Below are 27554 nucleotides of genomic sequence, written 5' to 3'. Positions count from 1 at the left end.
ATCGACAGTTCTGGCATCCATTAAGGTTCCTGGGATCGATGATTCTGGGCTCGATTGAGGTTCCTGGGATCGATGATTCTGTGATCGATTGCCATTTATTGGCATCAATGAGTCTGGGCTCGATTGAGGTTCCTGGGATCGATGACATCTGGGCTCGACTTAGATCCCTTAAATCGATAGTTCTGGCATCCATTAAGGTTCCTGGGATCGATAGTCCTGGCATCCATTAAGGTTCCTGGGATCGATGATTCTGTGATCAATTTAGATCCCTTAAATCGACAGTTCTGGCATCCATTAAGGTTCCTGGGATCGATGATTCTGGGCTCGATTGAGGTTACTGGGATCGATGACCTCTGGGCTCGACTTAGATCCCTTAAATCGATAGTTCTGGCATCCATTAAGGTTCCTGGGATCGATAGTCCTGGCATCCATTAAGGTTTCCTGGAATCGATGATTCTGTGATCGATTGAGGGTCCTGGGATCGATTGACATTTATTTGTATCAATGATTCTGGGCTCGATTGAGGTTCCTGGAATCGATGACCTCTGGGCTCGACTTAGATCCCTTAAATCGACAGGAACTTTAATGGATGCCAGAACTGTCGATTTAAGGGATCTAAATTGATCACAGAATCATCGATCCCAGGAACCTTAATGGATGCCAGAACTGTCGATTTAAGGGATCTAAATTGATCACAGAATCATCGATCCCAGGAACCTTAATGGATGCCAGGACTGTCGATTTAAGGGATCTAAATTGATCACAGAATCATCGATCCCAGGAACCTTAATGGATGCCAGGACTATCGATCCCAGGAACCTTAATGGATGCCAGAACTATCGATTTAAGGGATCTAAGTCGAGCCCAGATGTCATCGATCCCAGGAACCTCAATCGAGCCCAGACTCATTGATGCCAATAAATGGCAATCGATCACAGAATCATCGATCCCAGGAACCTCAATCGAGCCCAGAATCATCGATCCCAGGAACCTTAATGGATGCCAGAACTGTCGATTTAAGGGATCTAAATTGATCACAGGATCATCGATCGCAGGAACCTTAATGGATGCCAGAACTATCGATCCCAGGAACTTTAATGGATGCCAGAACTGTCGATTTAAGGGATCTAAATTGATCACAGAATCATCGATCCCAGGAACCTTAATGGATGCCAGAACTGTCGATTTAAGGGATCTAAATTGATCACAGAATCATCGATCCCAGGAACCTTAATGGATGCCAGGACTGTCGATTTAAGGGATCTAAATTGATCACAGAATCATCGATCCCAGGAACCTTAATGGATGCCAGGACTATCGATCCCAGGAACCTTAATGGATGCCAGAACTATCGATTTAAGGGATCTAAGTCGAGCCCAGAGGTCATCGATTCCAGGAACCTCAATCGAGCCCAGAATCATTGATACAAATAAATGTCAATCGATCCCAGGACCCTCAATCGATCACAGAATCATCGATTCCAGGAAACCTTAATGGATGCCAGGACTATCGATCCCAGGAACCTTAATGGATGCCAGAACTATCGATTTAAGGGATCTAAGTCGAGCCCAGAGGTCATCGATCCCAGTAACCTCAATCGAGCCCAGAATCATCGATGCCAGGAACCTTAATGGATGCCAGAACTGTCGATTTAAGGGATCTAAATTGATCACAGAATCATCGATCCCAGGAACCTTAATGGATGCCAGAACTATCGATTTAAGGGATCTAAGTCGAGCCCAGATGTCATCGATCCCAGGAACCTCAATCGAGCCCAGAATCATTGATCCCAGGAACCTTAATGGACGCCAGAACTGTCGATTTAAGGGATCTAAGTCGAGCCCAGAGGTCATCGATTCCAGGAACCTCAATCGAGCCCAGAATCATTGATACCAATAAATGTCAATTGATCCCAGGACCCTCAATCGATCACAGAATCATCGATTCCAGGAAACCTTAATGGATGCCAGAACTATCGATCCCAGGAACCTTAATGGATGCCAGAACTATCGATTTAAGGGATCTAAGTCGAGCCCAGAGGTCATCGATCCCAGGAACCTCAATCGAGCCCAGAATCATTGATGCCAATAAATGGCAATCGATCACAGAATCATCGATCCCAGGAATCTCAATCGAGCCCAGAATCATTGATACCAATAAATGTCAATCGATCCCAGGACCCTCAATCGATCACAGAATCATCGATTCCAGGAACCTTAATGGATGCCAGGACTATCGATCCCAGGAACCTTAATGGATGCCAGAACTATCGATTTAAGGTATCTAAGTCGAGCCCAGAGGTCATCGATCCCAGGAACCTCAATCGATCACAGAATCATCGATCCCAGGAACCTCAATCGAGCCCAGAATCATCGATCCCAGGAACCTTAATGGATGCCAGAACTGTCGATTTAAGGGATCTAAATTGATCACAGGATCATCGATCGCAGGAACCTTAATGGATGCCAGAACTATCGATCCCAGGAACTTTAATGGATGCCAGAACTGTCGATTTAAGGGATCTAAATTGATCACAGAATCATCGATCCCAGGAACCTTAATGGATGCCAGAACTGTCGATTTAAGGGATCTAAATTGATCACAGAATCATCGATCCCAGGAACCTTAATGGATGCCAGGACTGTCGATTTAAGGGATCTAAATTGATCACAGAATCATCGATCCCAGGAACCTTAATGGATGCCAGGACTATCGATCCCAGGAACCTTAATGGATGCCAGAACTATCGATTTAAGGGATCTAAGTCGAGCCCAGAGGTCATCGATTCCAGGAACCTCAATCGAGCCCAGAATCATTGATACAAATAAATGTCAATCGATCCCAGGACCCTCAATCGATCACAGAATCATCGATTCCAGGAAACCTTAATGGATGCCAGGACTATCGATCCCAGGAACCTTAATGGATGCCAGAACTATCGATTTAAGGGATCTAAGTCGAGCCCAGAGGTCATCGATCCCAGTAACCTCAATCGAGCCCAGAATCATCGATGCCAGGAACGTTAATGGATGCCAGAACTGTCGATTTAAGGGATCTAAATTGATCACAGAATCATCGATCCCAGGAACCTTAATGGATGCCAGAACTATCGATTTAAGGGATCTAAGTCGAGCCCAGAGGGCATCGATCCCAGGAACCTCAATCGAGCCCAGAATCATTGATCCCAGGAACCTTAATGGATGCCAGAACTGTCGATTTAAGGGATCTAAGTCGAGCCCAGAGGTCATCGATTCCAGGAACCTCAATCGAGCCCAGAATCATTGATACCAATAAATGTCAATTGATCCCAGGACCCTCAATCGAGCCCAGAATCATCGATTCCAGGAACCTTAATGGATGCCAGAACTATCGATCCCAGGAACCTTAATGGATGCCAGAACTGTCGATTTAAGGGATCTAAGTCGAGCCCAGAGGTCATCGATCCCAGGAACCTCAATCGAGCCCAGAATCATTGATGCCAATAAATGGCAATCGATCACAGAATCATCGATCCCAGGAATCTCAATCGAGCCCAGAATCATTGATACCAATAAATGTCAATCGATCCCAGGACCCTCAATCGATCACAGAATCATCGATTCCAGGAACCTTAATGGATGCCAGGACTATCGATCCCAGGAACCTTAATGGATGCCAGAACTATCGATTTAAGGTATCTAAGTCGAGCCCAGAGGTCATCGATCCCAGGAACCTCAATCGATCCCAGAATCATCGATCCCAGGAACCTTAATGGATGCCAGAACTGTCGATTTAAGGGATCTAAATTGATCACAGAATCATCGATTCCAGGAAACCTTAATGGATGCCAGGACTATCGATCCCAGGAACCTTAATGGATGCCAGAACTATCGATTTAAGGGATCTAAATCCCAGAATCATCGATCCCAGGAACCTCTATCGATCTCAGAGGTCATCGATCCCAGGAACCTTAATGGATGCCAGAACTATCGATCCCAGGAACCTTAATGGATGCCAGAACTGTCGATTTAAGGGATCTAAATCCCAGAATCATCGATCCCAGGAACCTCTATCGATCTCAGAGGTCATCGATCCCAGGAACCTCAATCGATCCCAGAATCATCGAGCCCAGGAACCTTAATGGATGCCAGAACTGTCGATTTAAGGGATCTAAATCGATCACAGAATCATCGATCCCAGGAACCTTAATGGATGCCAGGACTATCGATCCCAGGAACCTTAATGGATGCCAGAACTATCGATTTAAGGGATCTAAATCCCAGAAACATCGATCCCAGGAACCTCTATCGATCTCAGAGGTCATCGATCCCAGGAACCTTAATGGATGCCAGGACTATCGATCCCAGGAACCTTAATGGATGCCAGAACTATCGATTTCAGGGATCTAAATCCCAGAATCATCGATCCCAGGAACCTTAATGGATGCCAGAACTATCGATTTAAGGGATCTAAGTCGAGCCCAGAGGTCATCAATCCCAGGAACCTCAATCGAGCCCAGAATCATCGATCCCAGGAACCTTAACGGATGCCAGAACTGTCGATTTAAGGGATCTAAATTGATCACAGAATCATCGATCCCAGGAACCTTAATGGATGCCAGGACTATCGATCCCAGGAACCTTAATGGATGCCAGAACTGTCGATTTAAGGGATCTAAATTGATCACAGAATCATCGATTCCAGGAAACCTTAATGGATGCCAGGACTATCGATCCCAGGAACCTTAATGGATGCCAGAACTATCGATTTAAGGGATCTAAGTCGAGCCCAGAGGTCATCGATCCCAGGAACCTCAATCGAGCCCAGAATCATTGATGTCAATAAATGTCAGTCGATCACAGAATCATCGATTTCAGGAACCTTAATGGATGCCAGAACTATCGATCCCAGGAATCTTAATGGATGCCAGAACTATCGATTTAAGGGATCTAAATCCCAGAATCATCGATCCCAGGAACCTCTATCGATCTCAGAGGTCATCGATCCCAGGAACCTCAATCGATCCCAGAATCATCGAGCCCAGGAACCTTAACGGATGCCAGAACTGTCGATTTAAGGGATCTAAATCGAGCCCAGAGGTCATCGATCCCAGGAACATCAATCGAGCCCAGAATCATTGATGCCAATAAATGACAATCGATCCCAGAATCATCGATCCCAGGAACCGTAATCGAGCCCAAAATCATTGATGCCAATAAATGGCAATCGATCTCAGAATCGTCGATTCCAGGAACCTTAATGGATGCCAGAACTATCGATCCCAGGAACCTTAATGGATGCCAGAACTACCGATTTAAGGGATCTAAATCGAGCCCAGAGGTCATCGATCCCAGGAACATCAATCGATCCCAGAATCATTGACGCCAATAAATGGCAATCGATCACAGAATCATCGATCCCAGGAACCTCAATCGATCTCAGAGGTCATCGATCCCAGGAACATCAATCGAGCCCAGAATCATTGATGCCAATAAATGGCAATCGATCCCAGAAACATCGATCCCAGGAACCTCAATCGATCCCAGAATCATCGAGCCCAGGAACCTTAACGGATGCCAGAACTGTCGATTTAAGGGATCTAAATCGATCCCAGAGGTCATCGATCCCAGGAACATCAATCGAGCCCAGAATCATTGATGCCAATAAATGACAATCGATCCCAGAATCATCGATCCCAGGAACCTCAATCGAGCCCAGAATCATTGATGCCAATAAATGGCAATCGATCTCAGAAACATCGATCCCAGGAACCTCAATCAATCCCAGAATCATCGAGCCCAGGAACCTTAACGGATGCCAGAACTGTCGATTTAAGGGATCTAAATCGAGCCCAGAGGTCATCGATTCCAGGAACCTCAATCGAGCCCAGAATCATTGATGCCAATAAATGGCAATCGATCACAGAATCGTCGATTCCAGGAACCTTAATGGATGCCAGAACTATCGATCCCAGGAACCTTAATGGATGCCAGAACTATCGATTTAAGGGATCTAAATTGATCACAGAATCATCGATCCCAGGAACCTTAATGGATGCCAGAACTGTCGATCCCGGGAACCTTAATGGATGCCAGAACTATCGATTTAAGGGATCTAAATCGATCACAGAGGTCATCAATCTCAGGAATCTCAATCGAGCTCAGGCAACGTTAATCGAGATCAGTATCATCGATCCTAGGAACCTCAATCGAGCCCATAATCATTGATCTCAGCAACCATAATCGAGCCCAGATATCATCTATCCCAGGAGCCTCATTCGAGCATGAGATCATCGATCCCAGGAACCTCAATGGAGCCCAGAGTTCATCGATCTAAGGAATCTTGATCGAGCCCAGAATCATCGAACCCAGGCAATGTCAATCGAACCCAGAATAATCGACCCCAAGAACATCAATGGAGCCCAGAATTCGATCCACGGAACATCAATTGATGCCTGAATCATGGATCCCAGGAACTTCAGTTGAGCCCAGAACCGATCACAGGAAGTTCAATCGAGCCCAGAATCATGAATCCCAGGGAGACTCAATTGAGCCCAGAGATCATTGATCCCAGGAACCTCAATGGATGCCAGAACCATTGATCGATCCCAGAACCATCCATCAACCAGGGAATCATCCCTCCATCTCAGGCTGCTCACACCCACTCCTGCTCCATGAGATCCCTGGGCTCTGGAAGGCAGGAAAGTAGATAAATGGGGAACATACTCTGTAGAAACACTTTATTTGTCCTCCTGGCTTTGGACAGCTGGGAAGAGGGCAGTGCAAAGGGCACACGAAACAGCCCCAAAGATCTAGGCAGGCTTTCGGTGACCACAGTCCCAAAAATGGGGAGATCTTCCTTCCCAAGGGTGTTTCTCTTGCCCCATCTTCCTTTTTCTAATCTCTCTTGCCTCGTGGTTCCTTCCACACACATGACAGATGCCTCTTTTTTCTTCTCCAGTAGCAGCTGCTGCAAAGGCAGGAGGGTGTGGCCAGGACCCAGACGTCCCTGCTCCTCTGCCTGGAGGACAGAGGGATGTCAGGACAGCCCCCACACGGAAACTCTCCACAGCACCACCTGACCCCTGCCCCTCCTCCCACACATACCCCCTCTCCCCCAGAAGTTGGCACACACGCCCTCAACCCCCCCTAAAATAAACTTCAACCATCAGCTTTTCTCACCCAACTGGTGCTCCGGGTGCCTGCCCAGTTCCAGCAGGTACTGGAGGTGGGCTCCGAGGTGGACACCCTGGGCAAAGGGAGCTGGGCAAGCCGAGCAGAGGCCAAAGAGGCAGCTCAGCCCTGGCTCAGGGGCACTCCAGCTGCTGCCTGCACTGCATGGCACCCGGGATGCCAGGGCATTGCCTGGGCCCTGAGGGACAGGGTGGCCCTGGTCCCAAAGGCCCATGCAGGTTCCTCCTCTCTGCTGGGGGGGCAGACACCTGGCCCCACACATGGGTTAGTGGCTTTGTTCCATCCTGCAAAGAAAGGGACAAGCCCAGACCCTCCCTCTGCTCGTGGATACAGAGGGGACCCCCTGTCCCTGCAGGGGTTTTAATGGGGCCTAAAGGACGAGCTCCCTCCCTCACTCCAACAAAGACAAGGACACACAAGCAGAAGTCCCCAGAAGGGACAGCGAGCTCTGTGCAGCCACGCTCTGGGCAGCCACCCCTCATCCCTACCTCCAAGCAGAAGAGGGGTCCTCAGAGCTGCCCCCTGGGCTACAGGGAGGCCTGAGGGGCCTCAACACACCAAGGGGCTGCACAGGTGGCCAAGAGCCAAATGCTGCGTGTCCTGGTTTGAGCCAGGATGAAGCCAGTTTTCCTGCAGTGAGCTCTCTTTTAACCAGCAGCAAGCATTCCAGCTCGTGGACTGATCATGCTGGAATGTTTGTGTTACTGATGGAATCCCAAGATTGCTTTCCTTTGCAGCCTCAAATGCCACAGAAGCAGAAGAGTCACATCTACAGCCCTCCTGTAGGGAGGGGTGGACTAGATGGACAGCAATGTTGACCAAAGTATTCCATTCCCTGTACCTACCTAAGCTTGGTGTAAGGTCAGAAATCACAGCTTCCTTCCTGCTTCTTTCCTTCTCTTCCATCCGTGGCTGGCATCCAGGGAGGACTCCATCCGTCACCATTGATCCCCAGGCTCATGCATTCCTGACCCTCATCACTCCACCCTCAGCTCCTGTCTGCTCTGCTGCTCTCTCCAGCAGGGGCCGGGACATTTTGGAGCTGCTCAGAGCTCAGGAGAGTGCTGTGGGAATTGCTGGGGGTGGGGGGAAGCAATAGGGTTTTGCCATTTCCTGAACATGTTTGCATATAATTGTACATATTTTCTATTATCATTAGTGTATAATTAAAGCTGTCCAGTTTAGTTTTCAATCCAGAAAGTATCTCTCCTTCATTATCTCTCTCCTTTCCTACCTGGGTGGGAGGGGATCAGCATTGCTGTTCCTGGTTTAGCTGCTGATCCTGAGTCAAACCGTGACACTGTGACAGGCCCTGACTCCAGGGGAGCCTGGGGGGCCAGTGAGCTCCCTTTCCCCCTCAGATGTGCAGACAGTGGCTCTCAGCTCCTCACAGGGCTGCCCCTTTCCCTGGGCAGCCAAACCATGGGGCAACATGGCCAAGGGGCCAAAGCCCCAGCCCTGCTTGCAGGGAGGTCGCCCAGCACAAAGGGCCAGGGCACCAAAGGGGCTGGCAATGCTCTTGTGTGACTGCTGAGGAAGGAGCACCAGCTCCTCTGCCTGGCAGAGAAAGAGACACCAGCCCCAGAGGGAGGTGAACTGCAGAGGCCCCAGCCCTGCTGATGCCTTGGACAGCAGGCAACATTCCATCCCCCTTGTAGGGTCGAGCTGTGCTTCCCTGAGCAGCCTCAGTCCCTTTTGGATGTCAACAGATGAGAAGCTGAAGGAACAAAGGGCCCAGCAGCTGGGAACCAGCTGAGACCAGCAAGACAAGGAGCAGATCACCATGTGGGTCATCCAGTGCTGTGCTTGCCTCAGCACAGGCTTCAGCCAGAGCACACCTCAGAGGGACCTCCCCAAGACCACCAGAGACCCCCACCCGAAGACTCTAGGAGACTTAAAGCCTCTTGTAATGAGGATGTAAATATTATCCTCAGTCCCAGGAAATCTGATGCCTGTATAGAGAGCAGGACAACAGAAGCCTTGCCTGTTGCCAGCTGCAGCACGTGTGTTGTGAGATCAAGTGACCCACCACCTCACAAGGAACACCTGCCTTCTGAAACTTGAAACCAAGTGTCCTTTATACCACAGGATTCTACCTGTCTGCTTCCACCAGCTCCAAGCTCTCTCCAGAAGGACCTCCCAGCGCCAGGGCTGCCCAGGCAGGAGCACTTCAGCCCCCCGGGCTTCCTGCACCGTCCCCCCAGCTCCTGCCTGGCCGGGCCACAGGAGCGATGGCTCCTCTGCCTGTTCCCGCACCCGCTCCCAAGGCAGGAGGTGCGGGCAGCCCCCCCCGAGGGCCGCACGGAGCCCCCCAGAGCATCCCCCAGCCCGGCCTTCCTGCCGCCCCTTCCTCCTGCCCCGAAAGCCCTCGGAGCGGCTTTTCCCACCGCCCCGGGGCTCCTGCAGGGACGTGCCGAGGGCTCCGCTCCCCGGGCTCGGCTCCCCGGGCTCGGCTGCCCCGGGCTCGGCTCCCCGGGCTCCGCTCCCCGGGCTCGGCTGCCCCGGGCTCGGCTGCCCCGGGCTCCGCTCCCCGGACTCGGCTGCCCCGGGCTCGGCTCCCCGGGCTCGGCTGCCCCGGGCTCCGGCAGCTCCCGCAGGAGCTGGACCCTCCGCTCCCCCCGCGGGGATGGTCGAGCCCCGACCGCCTTCCTGCCCCTTCCCCTCAGCCCCCACGGAGCTCGCAGACCCCCCCCCCCCAAGGCGATGCTCGACCCCCGCCCGCTCCCCCCGCGGCGACCGCGGACCCTCCCGAGGCGGCACCGACCCCATCAGCTTTCCTGCCCCTTCCCGCACTCGGTTCCTGCCCCGCACCCGGTTCCTGCCCCGCACCCGGTTCCTGCCCCTTCCCTCACCTGGTTCCTGCTCCTCACCCACTTCCTGCCCCTTCCCGCACCCGCTTCCTGCCCCGCACCCGCTTCCTGCCTCTTCCCGCACCCGGTTCCTGCCCCGCACCCGGTTCCTCCCGGTTATCCCGCTCTCCCCTCACGCACGCGCACAACGGCCGCTCCCGCCTCTCCCCGCAGCTCCCGCAGGTCCCGCCCGGGGCAGGAGAGGAGCGGAGCGGGAACCCCGCGCTGTAGGAAGCGCTCCCGCTTCCCGGCGGGGCTTCCCACCGCACAGGGCACACGCGCATCACCCCTCGGGGTTTCTGCCTGGCGCAGGTTCGCCCGCGGAGGTTGGAGCCCACCTGGGAAGTGCGGTAGATGCCTCCAAGACGGCGGGATCTCACGCAGCGAAACCAGGACTTTCTGCCTCTCCTTCTCCTGGAGTAGCCTCCACGTCCTCCCTTCCCTCGCTTTCCTGAAGGGGCGACAAGAAACGAGACGAAAGGCATTTTGTTTAGTCTTCTGCGGGGGGTTTGGGGGGAGAGAAGATGCCCCCTTTTCCCCACAGTGACATCCCAAAATGTAGGAAGAAGCACCGGGTGGCAGCTGATCTGTTCGTGGGATCCCTTTTATTTTTCAAACTACACAGCGTGTAAAAAGAATTTATGCAAAGATATAAAAATACTCTGCAATAAATAACAACAATAAATAATAACATCATGATACCGTAAATAATAATAATAATAACAACAATATATTTTTATTGACTTAGAAACAGTGTTTTGAAAACCAGCAGAACAAAGACATCCAATAAATACATTCATCCCTACTTGAAGAGCATCCTTCAGGAACAGCATCTCTTCCCCCAAGTCACTAATAAATACACAATAAATACCCCAATAATTTAAAAGACTCTGTAAAAAAAATATAGATATATATAAATAAATACATAAATAAAGAAGTAAAAGTTCCCCGAGGTCGCACAAACAAGGAGAACGCTTGAACAGGAGATGGAGTCCATCGGACGCAGATGATTCCTGCCAGTCCTCGGGGCCGGCCCCTGCTGGTCCCCACGCTAAGCACATTCCTCCCGCAGCGCCACGCACCGCAGGTCGTTCAGCACTTGGAAGAGGTGGAGGATGGTGGAAGCCTCCAGGCAGCCGGCACTCTCCTGCGGTGGGGAGAAAGGGGGGGTGGTTGGCACCAGAGATGGAGGGGGCGGGGGGGGGGGTACAGTTGCTAACACCCCAACCCCCCTTGGCCTGCTGGCCTGACTTACTGTTCTCTTGGCTGCCTGCAGCTTCTGCAGCCAGTGCCTCAGCTTCTTGGAGGGCTGATGTGAAGGAGCCTCTGTGGCCACCTGCAAGGAGAGGAGCCACGTGAGGATCTGGCAATGCCCTGGGGTGCAGCGCCGGGGTCACCGGGCTGGGAATCCGGGGCGGGGGGGACACTCACACAGCTCCGCAGGTCCTCCCGGGCTTGGGTGAGGAAGGCCAAGGGCCTCTGGCGCGTCTCGGCGAAGCTGGGGGTGGTGGGGAGGCACAGCACGCTGATGGCGAGGTCCAGCTCGGCTTCCACCAGCATCACTCGGTCAGGCGCCTGCGGGCAGGATCATCCCGGTTAGGGGACGCCAAGTGTCCGGGTAGGAGGGCTTGGGGTCTCAAAGACCCGCCCAGAGGTGTGGATGGAGGTGGGACCAGCTGCCAGGAGGTCCTAGCTGGAGGGGAGGGTGCGTCCCCTCCTCACAGCATCGCCTTGCCCTTACCGACAGCTCCGCTGTGCTCCACTTGCGGTGGAAGAGCCTGGCGTTGCATTTGCGGTCCGACAGCAGCATGATGCCCTCCTGCAGGCACAAACCCAGAGACTGAAGAACTGTCACCCTGACTTTTGGTGTCCTTGCACAACCCCAGTCCGCCTCGATGGGGTTTCAAACCGCCACACAATTTGGCCCAGAACCTTTCCCGTCCCCAAAACTCCCTCGGAAAGCAGCCTCCTCATTCCCCAAACTGCTGCAGGAAACATCCGACCTTGTCATTCGAGGGGGGGGTCTCGAAGCCCTTCTGCTTCCCACCCACCAGTCCATTGCCCCCCCTCCTCGCCGGCGGTACTCACAAACTGCTCCTTCATCTGCTGCACAGCCTTCAGCTCCCGGGGCAGGAGGAACTGGTACTTGGACAGGCTGCAGCCCTGCTTCAGGGCATTCCGCGGGAAGGCGCCCACCAGGCTGCCCACCAGCGCCAGCGCCAGCAGCGCTGGGAGCCCGAGGTGCAGCATTTTGTCGACGAGAGACCAACGACGAAGGGGTCACGACGGGGCGGAGGGGACGAGGCGGGATGCCGCGGGTCGGCTGGCTCGGCGGTGCGGAGGTGGCCTGAGGACACTGGGGCGAGCGGTGGGCTCGGTGACAGGGCTGGTCCTCGGTTTTCCCTTCCTCGCCGTGGCTGCTCCATCTCCCCGGCATTTATACCGCCCGCCCGGCACGTTTGCGCTTTCAGGTTGGCAGGAAAACCCGCGGCTCGGCGGCTCTGACAAGGGGAAAAGGGAAAGGGAAAGCGGCGCCGGAGGGAATCCCGCTGCCACGGCGGGTGCGGGCAGCCCGGGCTCTCGCTACCTGCCTCGCTGCCCACCCGGGCACCTGCTCCCGCTGCCCACCCGACCGGGGCTGCGGGGCTCGGGTCCCTGCCCGGGAGCGGAGCCGGGGCTGCTGCTGCGGCGGGGAAGGGTCCGGAGGTGCCGGCGAGGGCGGGAAAGCCGCGTCCCGAATGCTGCGGAGACCCCCCGGGCACGCAGGGGGGGGGGGGGTTCGGGCAGGTTTCGGTGCCTCCTAAGCCGCTGCTTGTTCGTGCCTCAGTTTCCCCAAGGAAAGCGCGGTGCAGGGGTCGTGGCGGGGAGGGGACAAAAGCAGCAGGTGGGTGTTGGTACCCATCAGGGCAGCACCTTCGTATCATCCTCAGGGACCCAGCTGGCTACAGAAGCTGGAGAAAGGGTGAGAGCAGAGGTACCTGCCACCCCCCGCAGCCAGCTGGGTTTTCCTCCCTGTTTAGCCTGGAAACATGCAAACATCCTGTACTGACACCCCTCCCCTGACAGCTGGAACTGTGTCACTTCTGAAGATGTCCAAGGATGGAGATAGCACAGCCTCTCTAGGCAACCTGTGCCACTGTTTGACCACCCTCATAGCTGAAGAGTGTTTTCTTGCAGTCAGACGGACTTAGAGGTGTTTCAGGTTGTGCCCATGGTTGGCTGACCCGCCAACAGGCACCACCAGGAGCCCCTGAGCCCTCTCCAGGCTGAACAGTCCCAGTCCTCTCAGCCCTTCCTTGGAGGAGCAATGCTCTTAGACCCTTCTTCATAGCTCTTTGCAGTATGTCCATGTCTCTTGCACTGAGGAGCCCAGAACTGGACCTAGTACTCCAGGGGTGGCCCCACCAGTGCTGAGTATAGAAGAGGGATCATCTCTCTTGACCTGCTAGAAACACTCCTCCTATTGCAGCCTCAGATACCATTCACCTTCCTTGCACGAGGGCACATTTCTGGCTTGTGGTCAAGAAACAAAAGTGCTCCTCAGTGAGGAAGGGGAGGGAACAGGGGTCCTGGCCCTGCCTGGAACTCTCTGGGTCACAGTGGAGCAGCTGGAGAGCTTCAGGTCCCACGTGGAAGCCCAGCTAGCTCATGGGTTTCTTCCATCCAGCCAAGGAACAAGTCATGCTGGGGCATTTTGGCACCCAGGTTGACATCTCCAGCAGCCCCCTGTGGGGCTGGAGCAAGGTTCCCAGCTCCCAGTGATGTCCAGCACTGAGATGATGATGTCCAGTGCCTGCTGTGCTGGGATGGCCTTCTCTGCAGCTCCACAGACCCAGAGCAGGGCTGGAAGACTGCTCTGGCACACATGCAGATTGACCATGAACTGCTGCCCTGTCCCGTGTGCCCCAGCAAGGACAACACTGGGGACACCCTTGGGTCCTAGATCTATCTCACAACCTTGCAGGATCCAGCTTCTTTGGCTCCTCTTCCCCGTTGCTGTGGCTTTTAGCTCCTGGGTGTCACTTCTGCTTGGTGAAGCAAAGCAAAACCTCATCTCTTCCTGCCGGCACCAGGAGATCCGGAGGCACCAAAGGAAAAGCAAAACCACCCGGTTTCAAACCAGAGCGCAGCCTCCCCGGCGCTTGGGGCAGCTGCAACGAAGGGCTGAAGATCTCCTGGGCACCTTGCTCTCAGGTGTTGGTGAGTGAGGCACCATCAGCTGCAGCTGAGCCTACGGGTGCCTGGTTGAGCAGCAGCCAAATCTTCCCCCGACGCGACGCGGTCTCGCCACCCCCGGCAGCCACACACCAGCAAGTGTCTCACTCAGTGCTGTCATGGGCTGCCACAGCCTGGTCCCCAAGCTGGCCAGGGGAGCCTGGCTGCACTTGGTACAGCTCCACGCTAGTGCCAGCTCCTGCCACCACAGCAGAAAGCCAGCCCGAGCCGGGGACACCATGCTGTGCCCAACAGGGTCTGCAGGGTGCCAGGGACCCGCAGCAGCCACTGCCTCAGGAGGTCCCAGCCCTGACTACAGACAGCACCAGGGTGAAAGAGCAGCACAGATGCAGATGATGGAGCCTCCTCCTTGGATTCACACAGCCCAGCATTCTGGGAGCCACCTGAACTTGCTGAGAGCAAGAAATCCTGGGTGCAGGGAAGGTCCCAGGTTCAAGAAGGAAAGCGAAAATAAGCAGAGCTATGGGCAGGGTTGGGCCCAAGTGAGGTAATCACCCTGTGATTCATCAGCTGCTGCTAGCATGGAAAAGCCTTGGCTGCAAGCCATGCTGGTGGAGCAGGGTGGCAAAGATGAGCCCAAATCACTCCTTCCCAACTCCTTTTGGAGCTGGTCAGCTCACCAGGGAGGCACCCGCTCGTGCTCAAGTTGCTGCTCTTGGAAAAGAAAGGCAGCTTTAAAAAAAACCAACCCAGATAACCTGGTGATGTGCAGGAGCCCTGCCCAGGGCTCAGCTGCACCAGGGTAGGTGCCCTCTGCTTGGTGGCCATGACTGGAGCCACCCCCCCAGCCTGGGGTGCCAGTGCCACCAAAGCACTGCCAGCCCTGCTGGGTGCCCCATAGCCCTTCACCACCTGCTGGGATGTGCCATCTGCAGTAGCTGCAGTGATGTCAGGCTGGTTTGTGCCACCCTGTGCTGCTGCTGACACCACGTCTGAGCCTGTTGGTGATGCAATCCCCAGTGTTTCATCATGACCAGTCACCTGCTGCATTATCCTGCAGCATGCACTGGGTGTCCTATTGGCCCTGGGGGAGGGCAGGCCTCTTAATTGCAAGTTAATTAGTGAGCAAACAAACCATTGTAAAGTGTCCCCTCCCTGGGGACATTCCCCTGCCCCAGGCACCACTGCAGGGATGTCCCTCACCAGGGCAAGCCCTGCCAGCCAAGCTGGGGCTTCCCCAGCCCAGGCAGTTGTACATGCCACCCATGTCCCAGTAGCCGTGTCATCCCCGTGACATTCCAGGCATGGAGGGACCCCCAGCGCTTCTTCAGATGATGATCAGCCACCAGTCCTGTCCCCACCCAGCAGGAGAAGTTCTGATGGGTGATGCTCACCCAACAGTGTGTGCCTGGTGCAGCCTCTTCACCCTCTGACCTTCATCAGGGCTGGACCCAGCACCACCACTTGATGAGGTCTTCCCCAACACTTGGACATAGATACAGAGACCAGCCTGACATCAGCCCTGGGCTTTCCTCCCCATAGCTGTTCTGAGACCCCACCAGCATCCTGGGAGTGACCAGCAGGATCAGAGCCTTTCTCCTCACCCTGGGCAAGCTGAGCCAGGACTCAGTGACCCCAATGGAAACAAGCCCAGGAGAAGCACCTTCAATGGGTCAAGAAGGCTGTCTCTGCACCCATGGCAGGACCATACCAGAGTCCCAGGACCACAGCTGAAGCCCCCACAGCTCCTATAACCCTCCCTCTCATTCTATGGAGAGGGCAGAGGCATCCCTTCTGCCTCCCTTCATAATGCTGCACTGAGGTGTAACAGAGGGAGGCCACAGCCTTCCCTGTGGCATCAGGGCAGCCTTCTTGCCAGGGGGCAGGAATTCCGGGAAAGGTCCTTGCGGAGACTGTGCCTGGATTCCAAATACCCAGAAAGCAAAGAGGAGGGGCCCTCTGCTGGGCTGTGCCCAGCTTTGAACCCATTGCCTCCATCTGCCCCTCCCCAAAAGGAAGCCTCTCCTCATCCCTTGGCAGCGGGGCTGGGACCAGAGGCAGCAGAGACCCACTCCCCTGTGCCAGCAATCCCAGAAAAGCTCCTGGGCTTTGCTGGGCCAAGCCACCTCCTGAGGGTCAAGGCAGCAGTGCTGGCACAGGACAAGACAAACCTGGGGTAGACAAGCTGCTGACACACAGGTGCCACACAGTGGCCAGGAACAGCTCAGCCTCCAAAGAACACACAGCTCCCAGCTGAGCCTGGGCAGGGAAAGGTGGGGGGGGGAACAGCCCTTTCCACCTAAAACCCACCGACCCCATAAAAGAGAGGCCAGTGTCCATGATGTGCCATTATTCCCATCCCAGCAGGTGCTCTGCAGCCTCTCAAGCCAAAAGAGGACCCACAAGCAACTTTCTCAGGTTTTTTTTAAGTTATTGTTATTAAGAGTATAAGGAAGGCAGCAAGTTTCTCAGCTGTTACTGTGATTCTCATCCCCACACGCAATCCAACCACTACCAGTTTGAAACTGGGCCCTTCCAGTGCTGCAGGCACAGTGCTGGGCAGACTGGTGGACCAGTAACTCAAGAGCAGGCATAAAACCCTGCCTACTTTCCACCAAAGAAAAAAAAAACCAAACAAAATCAAAGCTTTAATCACCAAAATCAGCACCAATCTTCCCAAGAAGTAAGAGCAGTTATGTGTGGGGTAACAGGAGGTGAACCACTTTCTCCTCCTCTTCCAGAACCAGGAGAAAGAAGGGCTTCCATTCACAGCCCCTTATGCCCCAGCACAAGGACATGCCTCACCCAGAACTCCACTGGGGTTTCACAAGAAGAAACTCCCATTGTCTCCAGCATTCTGAAACAAGAAGCAAACAAAAGAAGGTCTTGCTCTGCCCAGCCAGCTTCCACCCCTGTGAGGTGCCATCCACAACCAGAGACAGGTCTCTTCCACCCAAAGCACCAAGGTCTTGATGGCAGATGCAGGAGGCAGCAATGCATGCACGTGCACAAGGGTTCTTCTGGTCAGTGAAGAAACTGGAGGCTGGTGGATGCCTGCTCTTCCCTCCCCCACTTTGCAGCAGACACCTGCCACACTTCAGTTAAGATGCAGCTGGCCATGTCTTCCCTCCCCTCTGCTAATCAAGGGCAAGGCAAAGGAACTGAGGAGACCTCTGACATGACAATTCCACGGATACACGGGTGCAAGAACACCAGACAGCTGCATGGACTCACACTTTAAATTAACTGACTAAAATGGAGGTCAGTTGTGCTGTGAGCAGCTAAGGCTCTGCTGTTCAACCTCTGACAGGTGCCCATCCACACCTGGGGGAAGGAGGGAGAGCATCACTGCACAGCTCACTGCTGGCTCTGAAGGGGACCCCACCACCTGACTCTTCATTCACTGGAAAAGAGGGACCTTCCATGTCCTGCTTGTTTCCCCAGGCTGCTTTCTTACCTCTTTTCAGTGTCTTGGAGGAGGGATTTGGCAGCTTCAGGGTCATTCTTCAGAAATACTTGAAATGGAGAGACAGACTCCAGGTAGCCAACCACACCAGCAACTGTCATGGGAATGTTGTCATAGATATCTGTGATTCTAGGAGACAGGGAAGAAAGAAGCAGTGGCAAGTTAACTCTCAAAGGCAGTAGAACAAGGATAACAGAAGACAGAGGTGATGGTGAATAAGAACTCTGATGTTATCCAAGGTCTAAGAGATGGAAATATAATCAGATTATGGCATTTGGTGGGTCAGGAAATCTAACTGATGCACTACTGGGTAAGCAGAGATGGTCCCAGGGGGCCATCTAACATCATTTGTGATTTTAACAGCCCTTCCAGTACAGGCCTACCTGCAGAGCCCATTCCCCTCCAGCAGCCAGGACACCAACATCTCTGCAACACCACTGCCAAAGCACCCTGTTAGCCTGCAGGGTCAGCCACTGCCCCATGCCTTGGTGAGGAGGCAGGCACTGGCTTCCTAGAGATCTGGGCAGGTTCTCTCTCTACCTGTTTTCCGCCCCCCCTGCTTTATTCATTCAGTGATCTGCCCTGAGGCCTCAAATTATCATCAGCTACCAATCAAAAAAAATCTAACCCAATTCTGCCTTGAGCATGAGAGGTCTTTGCAGCCCTTAGGCCATGCTTGCTGGCCCAGCATAGAGCTGCATGAAATCCAAGGGGTCTGGAAACTCAGCCATGATGCAAAGGCATTTGCTGAGAGCCAGTAGCTACCTGCTCCAGCAAACCCAGCTCCCCTGTGTCCTTGCTGGGCCAGTGGCCAGGGAGCCCTGCAGAGGAGCTGGGACACCACCCCTATCTCCTCCCAGTGCTGCACCGAGAAGTTTCTGCTCACCTCTTCTTGTCTGAAAATGGCAAGGCCTCAAAAATCTCTTTGTAGTCCTCCAAGACACTCTTCACTTTATTGTGTGAGTATTTGGAAAGCTGCTCCCAGGCCTGTAAAAGGAGCAGATTTAAAAAAAACAAAACACAGCACTAACGTGAAGCTCTCATTTTCCACTAAACTCGAGCTTCCTTGATCTTATATCTGATGCATTCATACATGGTTTGTTTTTTTTAAGTAATTCTTAAATTAAAATTCACCAAAATCTTGCTCAGTGTCAAGAATTCAAGTATTTTATTACAGAGACAAGGGTCCTGTCCTCCTCTCTACACTGCTGTAAACTAAAAGGAGACTTTCTACTACAAGCTGTTAAAACACTTTGTCAAGAGACATCACTAAGAAAAAAAAAACAACAACCCTCTTTCCAGTTTCCATTTCCCATTCCCTTCACTGGATCAGTGACAGTAGAAGTCTCTGCCATACCAGCCCCCCAGATCTGCTCCACAGCCCCCCAGAGCTGCCATACCAGCCCCCTTCTCCACACCACTCTTCTGCCATTGGTCCCAATGTCCCTCTTCTCACCCAGCCAGCTCCAACACTGCACAGGAGCCAGTAAACCCCACCTCAATGTCTCTATTTAACCACCCCTCTGCCCCCATCTCCCAGTAGAAGTCCTCTTAAGTCGTGCTCCCTCTATCCAAGTACTACAGCTTTCCCCCCCTGCACAGAGGCTTGTGTTTCATCACCTCACCTCCCTGTAGATTTTGGTCAGCTTCTCAGAGCAGTCTCCATAGCGCAGGCTCATGTCCAGGGTGTAGGTGCTGATGGCCACACAACCCCCCGGCCTGACCACCCGGTTTGCTTCTCTCATGAACTTCTCAAGATCAAACCAGTGTGCAGCTGTGAAGGCAGCCAGGAGGCCCACAGAGGCATCCTCAAAAGGCAGCTCCTCTGCAGGGCACACGCTGGAGGAGGGGGGCCAAGGACAAAAAGGCAGCAGGTAATATGGGAGAGAGAGAACAGGGCATGAAGTCAGTGGGTATTTTTCAGAGACAGTGATGACTGCTTGGGAGGCAAGACCACAGCTACAGTAGGTCTCTGATAATGCCCATTCACACCTGGAATTCCAGCAAACGGGATTTACTTTGGTGGCAGCTGGCTGTTACAACAGCCATGCTTGGCCAAACACCACCTCCACACTCAAATTCTGCCTCCTGCTGAGCCTTCTTCCCCAACACTCACAGGTAGGAGACACCGGGCGAGGGGGAGGTGTCCCTGGCCTCCTGGATCTGTGCTTCACTGATGTCTGTTCCCACCACCTTCTTGAAGTGCTCTGCAAGGAAGCGGGTGCCTTGTCCAGTCCCACAGCCAACATCCACCACCAGCTCAGGAGAGTCTGCTTTCTGTGGGGAGAAGCAGATTCATCTCAAAAGGGGGAGCCAAGGATTTATGTGATTTCACCCCATTCCTTCCCCCAGCATCCACACCAGCATGGCCTCAGCATGACACAACCCATAGGAAGTCTCTTCTGTGTGCACATATTGCCCTGAGCCCCTATTAATTTATTCTCCTCCCCTGTAGCACCAACCAAGGTGACACTCCCAGCAGGCTAAACACTGCTGCCCACAGGCACACATGTGCTGCTGCCCTGTTCTCCCCTGCAGCCTGGCCATACCCCACTCACCTTCTCCTGCAGGTAGGTGAGGATGGCTCTCTGCAGCTCTTTTCCAGGTGCAAACCTGTATTTCTGGTAGACAGCTGCATGCCCTCTCCCCTCAAACATCTGGGTGGCCATGCTTGGGTGACCCAACACCTGGGAGGAAGCAGCAAGCCAGGTTAAGTCACCACAGGATCAAACTGCTTCTGCAAACTGCAGCCTGTGACTGCTGGTGCCAAAGTCTCCAGCTGCTGGCAGGGGCCCAGGGAAGACTTTGCCCATGAGGCTCCAGCCAGGGAGCAGGAACCTGCTCTCCCAGCATCCCTCTCACACATACGAGCTAATCACAAAACCAACCCAGCAATATCTTATGAGGAAAAGCTTCATCAGTTTTTAAAACCTTCCCCTCCTCACTCCTTTTCCTTCCCCACCTACCTGGGAGTCTTCTCAAATGCACCACTATTACAGTTGCAATGTCTGTGAATTCAGAGGGACTGAGCAGAGCACCAGAAAGACTACGAGCAGAAAAGTTTGGTTTGGGGTGTTGTTTTGTGGTTTGTTTTGTTTGTTTGTTTGTTTTTAAAAAAAGGAAATGCACATTTTAGTACAAGCAGCAACAATCCCATCAACTCCTCCCTTGGCTTTGAGAGCCACGTGGTATTTCACAGGATCACAGAATCTTAGGGGCTGGAAGGGACCTGGAAAGACCACCCAGCCCAACCCCCCTGCCAGAGCAGGGTCACCCAGAGCACATCACACAGGAACGTGTCCAGGGGGGTTTGAATGTCTCCAGAGAAGGAGACTCCACAGCCTCTCTGGGCAGCCTGTCCCAGGGCTCTGTCACTCTCACAGCAAAGAAGTTCTTCCTGATATTCACATGGAACCTCCTGTGCTCCAGTTTGCACCCATTGCCCCTTGTCCTGTCACTGGACATCACTGAACAAAGCCTGGCTCCATCCTCCTGACACTCACCCTTTACATATTTGTAAACATTGATGAGGTCGCCCCTCAGTCTCCTCTTCTCCAAGCTGAAGAGACCCAGCTCCCTCAGCCTTTCCTCATCAGGGAGATGTTCCACTCCCTTCATCATCTCTGTGGCTCTGCCCTGGACTCTCTCCAGCAGTTCCCTGTCCTTCCTGAACTGAGGGGCCCAGAACTGGACACAACACTCCAGATGTGGCCTCACCAAGGCAGAACAGAGGGGGAAGAGAACCCCCCTTGACCGACTAACCACCCCCTTTCTAACCCACCCCAGGATCCATTGGCCTTCTTGGCCACCAGGGCACATTGCTGGCTCATGGTCATCCTCCTGTCCTCCAGGACCCCCAGGTCCCTTTCTCCTACCCTGCTCTCCAGCAGCTCAGCCCCCAACCTGTACTGGTGCATGACATTTTTCTTCCCCAGATGCAAGACTCTGCACTTGCCCCTTTGCCGAATTCCATCGCGTTTCTCCCCGCCCACCTCTCCGGATGGCAGCACAGCCCTCTGGTGTGCCAGCCGCTCCTCCCAGCTTGGTGTCATCAGCACATCTAGCCCCTTCCTGCTGCAGACACGGCCCCTGCTCAACCCGGGGCGAGCCCCTCGGGCCTCCCGTCACCGCAGCTCCAGCCCGGCCCCGCTGCCCCCCGCAGCGGGAACGGCCCCAGGACCCCTCCGGGAACCTGCCGAGCTCCCGGGCAGCCAAGGGAGGCGGGAGGAGGCCGGTTTCTCCAGCCCCCAGACCGACATCCGGCAGCAGGCGCTGCCGGCCCATCGGATACGACGGAGCGGGAGGAGCTGCCGCGCCGGGGAGCGGCCCCGCCGGCGGGAGGGTCCTCCCCGCTGCCCCCCCGAGCCCTCCCGGGACCCCGTCCCCTCCTACCGCCCGCAGCAGCAGCTCCCGCCTCCTCTCCCCCCGGGCGCTGCGGGAACTTGGGGTGCCGGGAGAAACGGGGAGGAAGGGACCGCCCCGGGACCGCCCAGTACCGCCCCGCGACAGCCCCAGTACCGCCCCAGCCCCAGTACCGCCCAGTACCGCCCCGCGACAGCCCCAGTACCGCCCCGCGACAGCCCCAGTACCGCCCCGCGACAGCCCCGCGACAGCCCCAGTACCGCCCAGTACCGCCCCGCGACAGCCCCAGTACCGCCCAGTACCGCCCCGCGACAGCCCCAGTACCGCCCAGTACCGCCCCGCGACAGCCCCAGTACCGCCCCGGGACAGCCCCGGGACAGCCCCGGTACCGCCCAGTACCGCCCCAGCCCCAGTACCGCCCCGGGACAGCCCCGGGACAGCCCCAGTACCGCCCAGTACCGCCCCGGGACAGCCCCAGTACCAGTACCGCCCAGTACCGCCCCGGGACAGCCCCAGTACCGCCCCAGTACAGGTACCGCCCCAGTACCGCCCGCTCCTGCCGGCCGCGAGGGCAGCGCGGGGTGTTGCGGGCTGGCCGGGCAGAGAGGGATAGCTAGACAGAGAAACAGAAGGGAAGGCAGCTCCCCGAAACCTCCTCGTGTGTCCCCCCACCCCGGGATCCCGCAGCCCCTGCGCGCTTCCCCCGTGGGGCCTCGTGGCTTCAAAGCACCCCGGGGGGGGGGGTTCCCCGCGTTCCGGGGTCCCGCACGCCTCGGCAAGTCGAAGCCAAGGGCAGCAGGCGCTGCGGGAGGCAAACGGGACAAGCACCCAAATACTCACGGGGGTCTGGCAGCTCTGAAGCCCCCTTGTGTCGTCCCACAGACCCAGACAAGACCAGTGGCAAATCACACCCACAGAAACCCGGCACCAACCTTCAGAGCCCGGAGGGTTGGTATTTTAAGGACCAGGTAAAAAGCCCCTCCCTCCCCTGGCCTTGGTCAGGATTTTACCCTTCACACACCGGAGCAGTGCTTATCACATCCAGCTGAAGCCAGCAGAGCCGTGGTTTGCTCAAACCCCCTTCACTCCGCTCTGTGTTTTGCACAGGGCTTGTGAATCTCTGCTAACTAGCACAGCCTTCCAGCCCCTCCTGATCTTTAGGGGGAATCAGGGGGATTTATCAAGGAGCTGAAGAGGGAGGCTGCCTTGAAAGAGTTTTGCTGAATCAAATCATGGATTGAAGTTGCTGGGCTTTTTCTCCTGAGTACTTCAGCTGGGTCACCTGCTGCTGTATTTGTACCAGGGGTGCATTTCTAAGAGAAAACACAAGCCCCCAAAGCCCTCGGGTGTTCATAACCCACAGCATCCTGCAGCACGTGGCCTGTTCAAGGTTTCTCTACCCTCCTTTTGCCCCTGCTTTGCTGAGACCACAAATGCAGACAGGAAGGGAAGATGTCCTGGGGCTTCAGCCACCTGCCCTCTGCCTGCCTCAGGCCCCCACAGCACTGACTGATCACATTTATCTGGTCATCTTCTGGCTACATCTGAAACCAAACACCAGCAGTACAGGAAAATATGAGCCAGGCCTGGACTGCAAACGGCCTCAGTCCATTTCTAAGGTGCTCTCCCAGCCTTTGGCACACTGGATTCAGCTGCCCTTCACTTCCTGCCTCAACTCTCCAGCTATTTCTATTCCCCAAGTGACAGCTATTTGCCAATGGCCCTGCTCCATGCACCAATTCCTTGGTTTTCTCCACCTTTGGATTGCTGAGCCTCAGCCCAAACATGGGTGATACCCCAGGCGTAGAAAATCAGACACTGTCCATCATCCCTACTTATTGAATCTGTAGACTTCAAGGAATACCAAAGCACCTTTTTTTAGAGAAAAAAAAAAAGCCCAAGTGAGACTCCTGTCAATCTTCCTGCATCACTCGTTGGTGTTAATCACCCACAGTGCTGCCATTTCCTCAGTGCCCAAATGTCTAACCCTGATCTGGAGGAAGCCCTTTTTGTTTCTATCATTGTGGTTTCTTTTCATTGCGTGTCAGTAAATATTAGACTGAGTTATTTTTCTCAGGGAAATGACCTGACACCCAGGGGAAGCCGTGCTGCCTCATGGAAACAAAACATCTGGAGTCATCAACATGCTTGGATACTTCTGAAGATTTCCTTTCCCCCTTCCTCCCTTGTTTCTGGTGCCAGTGGGGAAGAGCTGCTCTGTTTTATCCAGAATACATGTGTCAGTCTCAGAGCAAGCCTGGCTCTGTGATGGCATTCATGCTGTTCCCAGCAATTATTTTACTGCAGAAAACCCTTCCCTAATTTCACTTGGAGAATTCTTAAGCAGCTCCTCTTCCTGCAGCTACAAAAACACGTGTTGCTAAACTCCCAAGTACCTTCTAATGAATTACACCTATTTCTCAAATGGAAAACAAATCCTTATTTATTTTCATCATGACTGTGTTTTAAGCCCTGCCACTTAGAAAATTGTAATGAGGTGTCTGCTTTCCTTAACTATGTGTTATTTCACTCTCCTTCCAGCCTCCTTCTCTGCAACCAAGCCAGTGTCCCAGTCACCTCCAGGTTACACCACTCCCATAGCAGCCTCTGCCCATAAGATCCTCCCCAAACACTGCCAGATACACCAAGCTCAAACTTTTGGAGGCTCTCCCAGTTTTGGACGCTCTGAGTACTAAAATAATTACTAAATGCCTTGCTCAGAGGGTTCAATTCTCCACCTTTGGCCAGGTCTTTGAACACAGACTTCAAAATTGCAGCAGTTCTGTAGCCCACAGCAATGAGCTGTCTTCTGTAGCCCAGCAGTAATGAGGGAAATTTGCATAGAGCTGCATCACCTCTCTGCAGCTGCCAGCAGCAGTGGGCAGGTACATCCAGCCTGAGGAAAGGAGAGGAAAGAGACAACTAGGGGTATTCCAAACCTCTTGAGGTGCCACTCATCTTCCCAGCACCTTGAGTGCAGATAGATGTGGTTAAGTGACGTCCCTCTCCATCCACACCTAGTAGCAACTACAGAAAAGCACCCTTGTGAGGAAGCAGCTGGCCAGAGCTGGGGTTTCCCCTCATTACTGGGCTACAGAATATGTTTCCCCTCATTACTGCTGGGCAGGCTGGGGCCAACCTCCCCATCACCAGGATACTGGTCCAGGATGGGGCTGACAACAACAGCTTTGGAGGGAACACGTTATTTAGGTGATACCTAAGCTGAGGAGTGACAAGAGCCTGGAACCAGCAGGCTGTTGCTCACTAGGAACAAATAAGCATGGTGCCAACGTCTCCAGCCCAGAGTCCCTCCCCACCAAGAAGGTAGCAGTGATAGGAAAACGTCATGGGATCACAGGGCCTGAGGGATAACGGGCAGAACACTCAGGACACTCTGCTCCCTGGAGCATCACTTCTGGCTCTGTTGCCTGGGTTATTAACACTGAAGAAGCCAGCAGGAATTCTCTTACCTTGTGAAGTATTTGCTTTTAAGACTACAGCAAGGCTTCAGCTCTTGGGAGACTCTCCTGTTTATCTGTTCTCTGGTGGAAAAGAAACAAGATTTATTATCACCATGGGAAATGTAGGGATCAGATAATACTTGGTATTTTTGTTTAAACCTAGAGGGCTCAGACTTTCAATTAATGAAGAACATAATTTTCTTGGCTTATGAGCAGCAGGGCGTGGGATAAAAACCCCTTGTAGGGAAGGGAGTTAGCCACAAATCAAGGATGTCTCAGCTGATCATGTGGCTGCTTGGTAGAGCTGGGCCTTGTGGTCTCATCTGGGATGGGGGCTGTCTCTGCCCTCTCACTGGCATCTGCAACCCAGAAAAATATCAGTGCTCATGTGGAAAGAGAGCCCAGATGAAAGAGAGACCCAACAGATCAGCCAGTGAGGGAGAGGGGAAGGAGAAGGCAATCTCTGCAGTATATTTTGGGGAACATGCAGCTGCCCCCATGCAAAGAAGTGTCACAGCCAATTGCTGGATACTTTTAACAGCAGCCAGCACGTTGGCTGGTTATTTTCATGCTCAAGCACACAAAAGGTTGGAGAAGAAGCAAAGGCAGGCAGGGCAGGCTCAAGGGCAGAGCAGGAAGTCTGCAGAGGAAGAGTGGCCTTGCCTTCAAAATCCCGCCTCCCCCTTGGCTCATCCTGCCATAAATCCTTCCTTAGGAAGGACTGATGCACAGTGGGTGGGGGAACTGAAAGCCCTGGCTGAGAGCAAAGCCCCAGCACTGGTGTCTGCCAGAAACAGTTAAGAATCAAGTTCTTCTGCCATGATTTCACCTTTTGATGAAGGAAGATGGCAATACTGATTGTGGGGCAAGTGGATGAAATGAAATGAAGAAGTCAGGTGAGAATCTGTGGCAGAGCACACCAAGATCTCCTATATCCCATGCAGGGCCTGGAGGCTTGTCCATGCTCCCTGGCTCTTTTTAGGTCTTGATGTGCTGGGAAAAGCTTCCCATTGTCTCCAATGCATGTGTAACTCTAGAGCCACTGGTCTCTCTTTACCTGATAGACCCAAAGGTCCTAACTCACCTTGGTGGCACCAGGGTCCAGCACCGCACCCCTCCTGGCCGAGTGGGTTCCTAAGGTGGCTGATGTGATAGTATCAGATGGTAATTTTGGTGTTTGCAGGCACAGCCAGCTCCCAATGAGAACCTGGCAGTCCTGTCAGACCTGCAGTGCTGTTGGCTTTTGCTGTCAAAATTCGTTGCTGTCAAAACTTGTTGCTGTTTGCCATTCCTAGTGCAGCAACTTGGAGAGAGGGCAGGACCTGGGCAGGAGAAGCAGCCCAGCCACGTTCTGGCAAATGCTCCTTACTAGCCATGTTTATTTTTAGACACCTGGGAGCAAACAAGATCTTGAGAGACAGAGGACTCTCGGGCTTCAGTGCTTTTCGGGGTGCACCAGATGTGAAGACGGAGGTTAGACACCTCAGACAGTCCTTCTGCTGAGAAGCACCATGTGCCTCCACCTCCAGCCTCATTGCAGATGCCCAGAGGTTTCCCACTTCCTGCCTCCTCTGGTGGGCACAGGATTGGAGAGGGGAGGGGAGTCCATGGGGAAGCCACCACTGATACTGCCTGGGTTTGTGTGTGGTGGTTGCAGTGTCTGTGCAGTCGTGCTCAGGCTGAATTCCACCTTCTGCTCCTGGCTGCTTCTGCACCCTGCCAGGGGCATGTGAAATAACCACCACGGAGACCTTGCTGGGGCTGGATTCAGATGCTACCAAGTCCCTGAGCTGACTTTCTTCCTGTGGGGCATTTTGCAGTGCTGTTAGAAAACAGTTGTGCCTTGTCTAGCACAGAGCTTCACTTTCCAGGGCTCTTGGGCATCCAAGGAGCTGTAAATTCCCTGGTGACGAATTAAGACCTGAAATTAAAAAGGAGAGAGAACGTGAGTGCAAATCAATTTCACTTCCTTGTGCTGGGCATGAGGGTAGATTGCATTATTGTATCTGCTGGTATAAGCAAAACGTTCAGTGGTGTCAGGAAGCTGCTGTACCAAAATTAAACGACT

The 27554-nt window shown here is 53.8% G+C and overlaps 3 protein-coding genes across 4 annotated transcripts; 1 reads left to right on the top strand and 2 right to left on the bottom strand.

Moving 5' to 3' along the window:
- Nucleotides 1-11053: 11053 nt before the first annotated feature.
- LOC127386479 (interferon lambda-3-like) lies at nucleotides 11054-12350 on the bottom strand. Its single transcript, XM_051623571.1, has 5 exons — nucleotides 12110-12350; nucleotides 11763-11840; nucleotides 11453-11596; nucleotides 11277-11357; nucleotides 11054-11168 (listed from the first exon to the last, which is right to left on the bottom strand). The coding sequence occupies exons 1-5, from the start codon at nucleotides 12269-12271 to the stop codon at nucleotides 11073-11075; spliced, it is 561 nt and encodes a 186-aa protein (XP_051479531.1). The 5' UTR covers nucleotides 12272-12350; the 3' UTR covers nucleotides 11054-11072.
- A 4480-nt stretch (nucleotides 12351-16830) lies between these two features.
- Nucleotides 16831-22956, bottom strand: LOC127386674 (putative methyltransferase DDB_G0268948). 2 transcript variants are annotated; one of them, XM_051624108.1, is made up of 7 exons: nucleotides 22866-22956; nucleotides 20222-20350; nucleotides 19780-19940; nucleotides 19289-19502; nucleotides 18550-18650; nucleotides 17655-17792; nucleotides 16831-17054 (listed from the first exon to the last, which is right to left on the bottom strand). In XM_051624108.1, exons 2-7 carry the CDS (start codon nucleotides 20330-20332, stop codon nucleotides 16964-16966), a joined length of 816 nt encoding a protein of 271 aa, XP_051480068.1. In that variant the 5' UTR covers nucleotides 20333-20350; nucleotides 22866-22956; the 3' UTR covers nucleotides 16831-16963. The 2 variants fall into 2 exon arrangements, with proteins under 2 accessions (XP_051480068.1, XP_051480067.1); XM_051624107.1 differs by lacking the exon at nucleotides 22866-22956 and adding an exon at nucleotides 22056-22139.
- On the top strand, nucleotides 21599-23141 carry LOC127386710 (uncharacterized). Its single transcript, XM_051624177.1, has 4 exons — nucleotides 21599-21682; nucleotides 21744-22557; nucleotides 22908-22993; nucleotides 23133-23141. The coding sequence occupies exons 1-4, from the start codon at nucleotides 21599-21601 to the stop codon at nucleotides 23139-23141; spliced, it is 993 nt and encodes a 330-aa protein (XP_051480137.1).
- Nucleotides 23142-27554: the final 4413 nt, after the last annotated feature.

This window comes from Apus apus, chromosome 6 (assembly GCF_020740795.1).
Source record: "Apus apus isolate bApuApu2 chromosome 6, bApuApu2.pri.cur, whole genome shotgun sequence".
Lineage (NCBI taxonomy): Eukaryota > Metazoa > Chordata > Aves > Apodiformes > Apodidae > Apus > Apus apus.
The sequence above is the reverse complement of the archived record's forward strand: the minus strand, read 5'-3'. Positions and strand labels throughout refer to the sequence as shown.